This window comes from Strix aluco, chromosome 1 (genome assembly GCF_031877795.1).
Source record: "Strix aluco isolate bStrAlu1 chromosome 1, bStrAlu1.hap1, whole genome shotgun sequence".
In the NCBI taxonomy this organism is placed as follows: Eukaryota; Metazoa; Chordata; class Aves; order Strigiformes; family Strigidae; genus Strix; species Strix aluco.
In genome coordinates, this window is record NC_133931.1 from 127,286,053 (window position 1) to 127,296,422 (window position 10,370).

General features: G+C 39.2%; 1 protein-coding gene across 1 annotated transcript; it reads left to right on the top strand.

Moving 5' to 3' along the window:
- The first annotated feature begins 140 nt into the window (after window positions 1-140).
- On the top strand, window positions 141-10,240 carry ACBD7 (acyl-CoA binding domain containing 7). Its single transcript, XM_074834944.1, has 4 exons — window positions 141-279; window positions 9,593-9,710; window positions 9,825-9,887; window positions 9,975-10,240. The coding sequence occupies exons 1-4, from the start codon at window positions 268-270 to the stop codon at window positions 10,046-10,048; spliced, it is 267 nt and encodes an 88-aa protein (XP_074691045.1). The 5' UTR covers window positions 141-267; the 3' UTR covers window positions 10,049-10,240.
- Window positions 10,241-10,370: the final 130 nt, after the last annotated feature.

Here is a 10,370-nt window from a genome sequence, read left to right on the forward strand (position 1 = left end):
CGGGAGCGAGCCCCCGTGTCCTGCCGCGGCGTGGCTTTGCTGCCGCGGGTGAGTTGAGGTCACTCGTGGGCAGCCCAGCGCCCTCCCCGCCGCCCGCGGAGCGCAGCCCCCGCCGCCCGCGGAGCCCAGCGCCCCCCCCCCCCCCCCCCGCCGCCCGCGGAGCGCAGCCCCCGCCGCCCAGCTCGCAGCGCAGCAGCCGAGCAGCAGAAGCGCCGCGTCCCCGCCGGAGAAGGAGCGAGGCCGTTCCCTGGGCATCTTCGCAGCATCATGACTCTGCAGGTATCTGCATCTGGTGAGCCAGGGACGAGAGGAGACGAGAGGGAGAAATGCGCTGTCCATCTGGGCAATGCCGTGTCGGAGACAGCGGTATTTCTTCAGCGTAAGGATTATTGCTGCAAAATCAAGGTTACCTTGAGGCACGGGAAATTTGCCTAAGCCTTTGGAGGTTAAACAATGCATTATGTTTCTCGAGTGGAGGGTGAGAGACGTGCTGCTTGTTTTGAACTACTCATAGGTCATTTAAGTTTTTGGAGCCTCACCTGTTTAGAGCATGCATGAATTTATGTGTGCATCTGAGTTTGCTAGGACTGGATTATGCATTGAAAGATAGGTACATCCTTATTTTTTTAGGATCTAGCAGTTACTTGTATCTATAAAAGGAGGAGGGAAACTTCTAACACTGAAGCAGTGGTCTCTGCATTTGGGAAGCATGAATAATTTTTAAGGGAGTTGTGCGGGTTTTTTTTGTGGTGTGTGCATCTTTGGAGTGGTACATGTTTTGGTAGGAAAGCTTCTTTCTGCCTTCTGGATAGAGAGAGCGTCCTTCTACCTTCTCTCTGACAATAGATTTAAATAGTTTTTGAGGATATTAGATCTTCATTGCCTTCTACCTTTGTAGCAAACAACGAATGCTTCCCTTGTCTTGCCCATACCCTGATGGATTAGGCTGTTTTTCTTCATTAGGCTCTCTATTATCCCTTTCACTTCCAAGATTTGCAAGCCCTTTTATCCCAGTCTCATTATAATGTCTGTCTCAGCTCGGTTAGTGTGCGTGTTTTGCAAAGAGCGAGCAACATAATGCTCTGACCTAGATGCAGGAAGTGTGTTGCCAGTAGCTCAGCAATTTTCTCCTGAGCTGCAATTATGTTGAATGACACAGAGGTTTCATTGTGGTGTTTTACAGCTAAGAGGAAGAATCATATTTCTTCAGTGGGTCAGAATTGCCAAATTCCAAATATAACAGCACCTTTGTTCAATTAGTCATCACTGAAATTATAGTTCATTTTATTTTGCCTTGAATTCACTCCTGAAAATAAATTTATTAGCCAGATGATTAAGCAATGAGCCATAAATCACTATTAAAAAGAGCTGAGTGCAGTATAATATGCCATTCCATTGCTGTTGACGTTCACGTAAAAATCAGTGGTTGAAATATTACGATATCCAACGCATTCTGCATTAGGCGTTAGAGAGGTTTTCACTGTCACTTTGGGTGACAGCTACCATCCATATCCATAAAAATTCTTGAATCAAGCTGTATGGGAATGAGGACAAAATGAGCAAAATAATGTTTTCATCAGGGAGGCTGTAAAAGGTTTAGAAGTTTTGCAAACTGGTAAAATATTCTGCTGTAAATGAAGAATTCATTCAAGCTTTTTTCTTTGCAAAAAGGGAGTATGTGCTAATAGTCTGATGATTTGTACATTTCTCTTTAATTCATGTGTGTATGTTTATGCCTGTATATATGCTTTTAATTTAAGTTAAAGGGAATTTTATTGGCACATGATTAAAAGGAAATTATATTTTTATAGGCTGCTCCTAAGCATGTTGTGTAAGCAAGCAAATCCTAAGCAATAGTCTGTGCACAATGATTGGCTAGACAGAGATGAAGAAAGAAATGTTTAGTGTTTAAACATCATTTCTGCATATTTCTTGCTGAGTAAGATACATATTTGCATATTTTAAAAACAGTATCTTGTGATACTTGCCTATAGATCCAAATAGAATAAACGTATATGAAGATAAGAAGCTTATTAACTTAATGGTTTCTTTTTTTTTTGAGTTATTTTTTGTCTTGTACAAGTCTAACAATGCTTCTTGTTCATTCTTACTGTGAAATTTAGATCAGAAAACTATTCAAGGCATGTGGAAGATTCCTACTGACTTGAATGGTCCTTGTACATCAATGCTGGCAGGACCTCACATGCACTAGTGGCCACAGTATAAAGATGAAGATAAACCTTATTTAAACTTTAATCAATTCTGGCAACTCAGTTATGTTTTATTATTGATACCACATCTTACTGTTAACAAAGCATGAACGCTGCTTTTGTTTGTACATGTATGGATAATATTAAGAGGTATCTGTGATGTAGAAATCAGTGATAGGTAAAGTCAAGAATGTCACATTACTGGTGTTTGGATTAAGAATGAAATATTTATTTTAATAAAATTTTACCTGTAAAAGAAATTTTAAGAGTGATGGGCCATTACATTTATTTTCATAAGCAAACCTACATCCCTTTTATATACATGTATCAACAGTGTGAGTGTAAATGCATTGCTTGTAGGAGTGTCAGAGATGTACAGTTCCAGTTTCTTTCGGATGGTATTTTTAATTCAGTAATAACTTTGTTGCATTGCTGATTTTGTTTCCCCTCATTGAGTTCTTCTCCATAATAAATGCTATACATCTATTAAAAATACTGTTGTTAGCACTTATGTGGACATGTGTTTTTGCGTAATTAGACTACGGTTTTGGTACCTGAGTACAAAACTCATTTGTATCTGACTGCTGCAGTGTCTGAAGCACTGCGCCGCAGCGTGGCATGACTGGAGTGACTCTGGGGTAAGCTGGGATGTAAATTCAGAGCATGTGAGTTCCCCCGCAGTAAGTGCCGATGTCCTTGCTCTTGCCCTGAGGTAAGCACAAAGTGGACCAGGCCTATTTTTGTGGAGGGTTAAGGTACCTATCTGTCAAGGTATATAGAGGTAACAAGTCGTGCAAAAAGTCTCATAAGTACTGTGAGTTCAGACTCCTGTTTAGCTTATAGCGACGCAGTGTGCTTGTGAATTCCCTCCCTGCACTCTTGGTGACTTGCTGGCCTCAAACATGTGTGTTCACCTTTCTGGTTTTGTTTCTGAAAGGAAGGGTAGTGATATTTACTTACTTTCTATGGCCCTTGGCAATTTTTGGTGAAAAATTAAAAATGAGTTTAACATCTGACCTTGCTGAAGCATTGCAGGTGGTTGTAGGAAATTCAGGTACAGTTGTCCTACAGAAGGAGAACAAGAGAAAATACTGCTTAAGAAGAAAAATAAAGATTGCAAGGCTTTCATGAAAGCAAATACTAATATCACAAATATTAGGAATTCTTCACAGGGAGGATTTTATTATATTGCTTACAAGAAGCACAAATGAACTATGAACTGTGATTAATAACTAAACCACTGCTTTTTTTCTTTTATGGCCAAAGATACTTTTCTTTTGAACATCTAGGACAAGCCATTGAATGATGCATGATTCAGAATAGTTTTGTTTGCACCTAAGCTAGAAGCTATCAAAGTTATCATTTCTGGAGAAAGAATCAATTTCTCTAATCAGATTTGAGATTAGGGTTTTCTCATTTGTACAGATTTTTCAAGAACAAATAAATGTAGAGAATAATCAGTTCTCACATTAGCCTAAGAACTGATCCTAAGGGATCGTATTACAAGTTGTGCTGTAAACTTCATACAGTCCAATGAAATTCTAATGGCAAAGCTTACAGAATAATCAGCAAGAGTTTCTTTGTATTCTTACTTACTTAGCTGCTGTTCAGCAGATTCAGTATTTAAAGAAGAAATTAAATTATCTGAAATACCTGTCTGTAGCTACAGCTCTTGCAACCGTGGCAGGCCAGCCATGGTTACAAAGATTTTGCGGCAGGAATTCCTTAAGGATCAGATCGTACTACTGTGTGCATCATGAAAACTTGGCCAGCTGACAGAAGATTTCTAAAAGTTTATCATTTACTGATTTGACCTGAATTACAAAGATTTTCATTCTTGTATAATTACATTCATGAAGTGTTTCTATATTTAACTATTTCCTTTTAACATCTGCAATTTAAAGGGGTTTTAGAAGAACAAAAATTGACTTGCACTTTATGGCAAATACTAAAAATGTGTCTCTCCTGACCTATACATTGAAGTATTTCACCACCAGCAAGACAGCAAAACCGTCCATTCGTGAATATACATATCCAATGTTCTTGTTTATAAGTACTGAATCTACATCAGTATTAATGTAACTATTGCTAATTTAAAACATTAAATAAAACTGAAATTGTAAGTTATTTTGTTTAGCTAAATTGCCAGAAATATTTGTTGTTCAGACTTGTCAGAAGATACAACTCCTGCTCCACAGACCTTATTACTTTAAGATAATTTCAAAATATTTGTTTTATGGCAGTGGGGAGATACCCTTGCTTTCACACTACATAATGCCACCCTATAGAGGTTAGAAAGGGCCCCTCAATACTAGCATAACTTTACAAAAAGGTCACTACGTATTGTGAAGGTTGAGGACTCTATGCATGCTATCGGATACCTCCTAACCCTCATACAGTCATGAAAAGTGTTTGCCATTAAGTAGCGTGTTTTCTTCTTGAACTTCTTCCCTGTGGTAGGGGTCCCTCCCATTAATAAACAAAAGATGATCAGAGGTAATGGAAAGAACAGAGGAAATCCTTACGCTTAGTTAGTTGGTAAAAACTAGATGCTTTAATGATGCTTGAAGTGGTTTGGGGGAAATGTTTGCTTTTATTATTTAAATCATTATGGCTACTTTTAAAATGTGACCCTTCATAGATTTTCCAAGATTTATTTACTTAAAACAGTGTGACTATTTGTAGGGTACCACCTGTGGAATTTGTACTTTGTCAGGCTTCTAAGGGGAACACTGGGCCACTATTACTGTCTGTATCATAAAGCCTACAGAGGGTGGAAGCAAGGACAGGTAGCCTGGGAGGAATACAGAGAAATTGTCTGAGCAGCCACGGATCAGGTTAGGAAGGCCAAAGCCCTGATAGAATTACATCTGGCCAGGGACATCAAAGGTAACAAGAAAAGCTTCTATAGGTACATTGGTGACAAAAGGAACACTAGGGGAAATGTGGGCCCTCTCCGGAAGGAGACAGGAGACTTGGTTACCTGGAGTATGGAGAAGGCTGAGGTATTTAACCACTTTTTGCTTCAGTCTTCACCAGCAAGTGCTCCAGCCACGCCACCCAAATCACAGAAGGCAAAAGCAGGGACTGGGAGAAGGAAGAACTGCCCACTTGTAAGAGAAGATCAGGTTCGAGACCATCTAAGGAAGCTGAAGGTGCACAAGTCCATGGGACCTGATGAGATGTGTCCATAGGTCCTGAGGGAACTGGCAGATGAAGTGGCTAAGCCACCATCCATCATATTTGAGAAGTCGTGGCAGTCTGGGGAAGTTCCCACTGACTGGAAAAGAGGAAACATAACCTCCATTTTTGAAAAGGAAAAAAAGGAAGACCCAGGGAACTACAGGCCAGTCAGTCTCACCTCTGCGCCTGGCAAGATCATGGAGTGGATCCTCCTGGAAACTGCTAGAGCACATGGAAAATAAGGAGGTGATTGGTGACAGCCAATCGAGGGAGGTGATCCTCCCCCTCTACTCTGCTCTCGTGAGACCCCACCTGCAGTGCTGTGTCCAGCTCTGGGGCCCCCAACATAAGAAGGACATGGACCTGCTCAAGTGAGTCCAGAGGAGGGTCATGAAGATGATGAGGGGGCTGGAACACCTCCCCTGTGAGGACAGGCTGAGAGAGTTGGGGTTGTTCAGCCTGGAGAAGATAAAGCTCCAGGGAGACCTTAGAGCAGCCTTCCAGTACTTAAAAGGGGCCTACAGGAAAGATGGGGAGGGGCTCTTTGTTGGGGAGTGTAGGGATAGGAAGAGGGGTAATGGTTTTAAACTGAAAGGGGGTAGATTTAGATTAGATATAAGGAAGAAATTCTTTCCTGTGAGGGTGGTGAGACACTGGCACAGGTTGCCCAGAGAAGCTGTGGCTGCCCCCTCCGTGGAAGTGTTCAAGGCCACGTTGGACGGGGCTTTGAGCAACCTGGTCTAGTGGAAGGTGTCCCTGCCCATGGCAGGGGGGTTGGAACGAGATGATCTTTAAGATCCCTTCTAACACAAACCATTCTGTGAGTCTATGAAGGTATTTGGGAGTAGTCAAGAGCACTCAATTCTGCAGAGAGTAGAAAGTGGTATTGAATTCGAGAGCTTGCAGTTGTCAGAAAAGCTGAATTTTACTTCAATGCAAAGAACAGGTTCTGCTCATATAGCATGTATGTAATTTGTGCAGTAATTTTGTATTACTGCAACTTCTGCCTGAAGGTTCAAGGACTTATTATCATGTAGACCAGGTTTTTTTTTTTTTAAACTCAGTTTAGCTGCAACTCAGAGTGAAGATTTTAGTTTGTGTTTAACACAGAACTAAACAAGCCCCTCAAATGCTAAACTCTTTGATAGATTGGGACAGAAGACACTTTATGAAATGTTTAACAATTTACTCTTTCAACTGAGGTGAGAAAGCTTGTACTCCAGTTTTCTAGCCTTTCAGGGAAATGAATAATCAGGTTTCATATTTCTGATGTTAAGCTTTGTAGAAGAAAATACTTACATTTTCTTTATCCAGAACAAAGAAGCAAAGGAGCTTTTGTGGTTCATATAATCCATTTTTAATTCTGATCCAAGCTGACTAAATCCAGCAACTTCAATTAAAATAGTTATCATGATCAGTTTAATTTCTGCTAGAATGCTTTTTTTTAATAGAGTACATGGAAACAAAAAAAAATCTGACAAGAGATGGTGTAAGGTCATTTCAACATTATTGATTCAGCTTTTATATGGAGCATATGATTTTGGTTTATCTAAATTACGTATAACATATTCTGGATGTTTTGGGTTTTAATTCTAGCAAAATCCTGTATTTGTCTTGCAACACTCCCAAATATTTGGTTGGTTAAAAAAAAAATTAAAAAATCCACAGCGTTTAGTTGGTCTTAAAAGAAATCAGACACAAAAAGTTGGACTTAAAGCTTCATGTTTTTCTATGATTATATAGTATTATTGCATTTTATTGATATTGAGAATTATTTTTATGAAAATCGGAACAAACTGCATAAGCATAGTTACATGTTTTCTGTCTATAAAGTTTTAAGAATATAATTTGGAAGTAATTTGATCTAGAATTTAATGCAGTAACTGCCAAATAGTATACTTTATCAAATGACCAAGTTTCAGAGCTTTAAGTGGACAAATGACACTTAGAATCTGGCTAATACTCAGTATTGTACTGAGTAAAGAATGAAGGATCATTAAATTAAAAATATCTCCACATAACAGCAGTGTTTCTCAAACTTAAAACTGATAGACCATTTTAACACCCTAGCCATTTTCTGTACTCTTGCATCCACTACTGGGCATTCGGTTCTGGGAGGCCTTAGTGGGAATCTCCTGGAAACTTCTGCTTGTCAGTTATTCAAACTCTGAGGTTCTTGCTGAGTTAGAAGATTATTTGTTGATAAGCATCTGCGTTGCTGCAGAATTTTTGTCTAAAGAGCTTTCCTTTCATTGCATTTTTAAGTGTGCTATAAACTGACAGAACTAGAGATGTGGATTATCATCATGAACCCTTGTCATCTAATGTTCTGTGAATTTGTAACTGCAGTCTAAAGAAGATTCAAGATTTTTAATTGCTGTTTTGCAGGGAGCATTCCTTTGCTAGAACACCCTTTTAATCATACACCATGATTTTTCTTAAAACATTGTTTCTAAATACACCTGTCTGCCTGCTGCTCCTTGTTTCAACTCTGGTGTTACAGATGTAAGTCCTCCTGTGGTGAGCACTTTTGTTCTTAGACTTGTTATTTCTCTTTGTGGGTTTCAAATAGCAATTATACAAAAAATTAGAAAATCCTCAGAAGTTTGTATCTGGAAACTTTACTCGCCAGCCAAACTAAATTTCCAGGCTAAAAAAAAAAAACCCAAAGTGAACTCCATCTCAGGAGGCAGAGGTAACTCATCTGGTGGGAGAGTGGCCAGGTTTCTGTGCAGGAACACTGCAGTGAATTCAGGTACCTGTCATTACCCTCTACTGCCGCCTTAATGCAGCCACCAGCTGTTGTGTCCTTATATCAATGAATGGGTAGTTTGTGATTCCAGCAAGGGGCCTTTCTTTGAAGAAAGATACTTAAGCATCAGTCTCTAAATTTTTCGGTTTTCCTTCTTGAATTTAAATACAGAAATAGCCTTTCTCTTGTACTTTCTCTCTGTTCGAATACAGAATGCTATAGTGAGCCCAGCTCTCATGCGTACTTGCTTATTTCTATCACCTGGTCCACCCAGCACAGTTGCTTGCCAAGGAGAAAGGCATCAACTAAGGAGATAAATGTGCATTAGGTTTTCTTATTAAAAAAAAAAAAAAATCTTTCCTGTAACTAGAGAAAGGAAAAAGTGGTCTAAAGAAGCACAGTACAAACTGCTGAGGTAGTGCCAGGGTCTCAGTTATTTAAATAGAGCCACAGCATTCATGCTGAAACTATTGCTGAATACATCAGTGATTTATCACAAAGTTGTAGGCTGGTTTTGTACATACTAAATATATGTGTAATAGCACATCTTGCAGGATATATTGTGCTTCTGCAAATGCAGATCCAACTCAAAAGCTAAAATAATTATTGAAACCAGCATATAGCATATTAAAGTGCCTGTATCTTTTTTGCATTATAGTAGTGCAGTGACCTGGCAGATCTGTGGTCACTGTATGAAATCTCTCTCTGAAATGTCCTGGGCATGAAACAGAACTCCCAACTCGGTGCTCAAGTCTTAGCCTGAGACCCAATATATAGCAAGAACAATGGCTATAGCCTTGGGTTGGTGTGAATGTGGGATGCATGGTGATGAAAGGAGTAAATTTATACTTCACTCTTGTGCTCCACTGTGTTGGAGAGTTGGGTGTTGAAGGCGGTCCTGGCAGTAGCACTGCTCATCTCCAAGAGATACATCTGTGCCAACTGTTCGTCACCTACTGCACTGTCAGCAGAGAAGTGGAAATGAAGGGGGAAGTGGGCAGTACCCCTCAGAGGGTATTCAAGCTCCACCACTCAACACTGTGCAGTCAGGGCCAAATTCAGAGATTACTGCTGAGGCATAAAGTTCAATGAACACCTTCATACCCCCACTGTGACTGTGAAAGACATACACGCTACATTCACTCTATAGGCTGCTTGCATGAATATATCTGTAGATCTCCTGACACTAGACAGTCTGGTTCTAAGTAAAACTGTTGGAAAAATTATTTTAGCAGTGCTGACCCTATTAGCTAAACTGGCCTAGTTCCCCTTCTAATAAGGTTCTATTATGGTTCTACTAAGCTTCTTTCATGGGAAAATGCCTAGACTTACCACTGAACCCATATGAGTAATTTAGAGTATCTAATGATACTACTGTACATGCTATACTTAATGTTTTAAGCACACCGCTTGAGAGGAAAACTAACACTTTCTTTTCTTTCATCAGGCTGACTTTGAACGTGCTGCAGAAGATGTAAAAAAATTAAAAACAAGACCAACTGATGAAGAACTGAAGGAACTATATGGATTCTACAAACAGGCTACTGTTGGAGATATTAATATTGGTATTCATATATATATATACACACACACTTCACATTTACTCCCGTATGTTAATGAAATCAAGCAAATGTTAGTAAATCTGCATGATAACCAAAGGTATGCATTTATTTTGGCAGAATGTCCAGGAATGCTAGATTTGAAAGGCAAAGCCAAATGGGAAGCATGGAACCTGAAAAAAGGTGTTACAACAAGTAAATTTACATCATGTAGTCATATCCATAGGATTACAAATGAGGAAAGATAATGACTCCTACTTTCCTTTGCAGGTTTATCAAAGGAGGACGCCATGAATGCCTATATCTCTAAAGCAAAAGCAATGATAGAAAAATATGGGATCTAGAATCCTCAAAATAATTCCCACTAATAACTAACTCTTCAGTAGCTAATGAAAAATGCAATACTAACTCCTTATTGTATAGTCTGACAGTAAAATCTTTTAAGCATAAGATGTTTGACTGTAAAGGCTATTTACACACATACTCTATTTTTAGATTGTATCTTATTCTAAATAAATTTGAATCAAATAAATTAAGCTTTCTGTAAGAATTGTGGATTTTTGTGGGTATTAAATTACATTTAGCATTTTTGCAGGAGCACACAAAGAGAAGCTCTAAAAGTAAAATAACATAGCTGTCATTTTTTGCAAACAAGGTTATGGAATG

Excerpts from the sequence above, each read along its gene's own strand:
- ACBD7 (XM_074834944.1), top strand. Across the intron at positions 9,711-9,824 it reads TGTTGGAGATATTAATATTG|AATGTCCAGGAATGCTAGAT; the intron begins GTATTCATATAT and ends TTATTTTGGCAG. Across the intron at positions 9,888-9,974 it reads AGCATGGAACCTGAAAAAAG|GTTTATCAAAGGAGGACGCC; the intron begins GTGTTACAACAA and ends TTTCCTTTGCAG.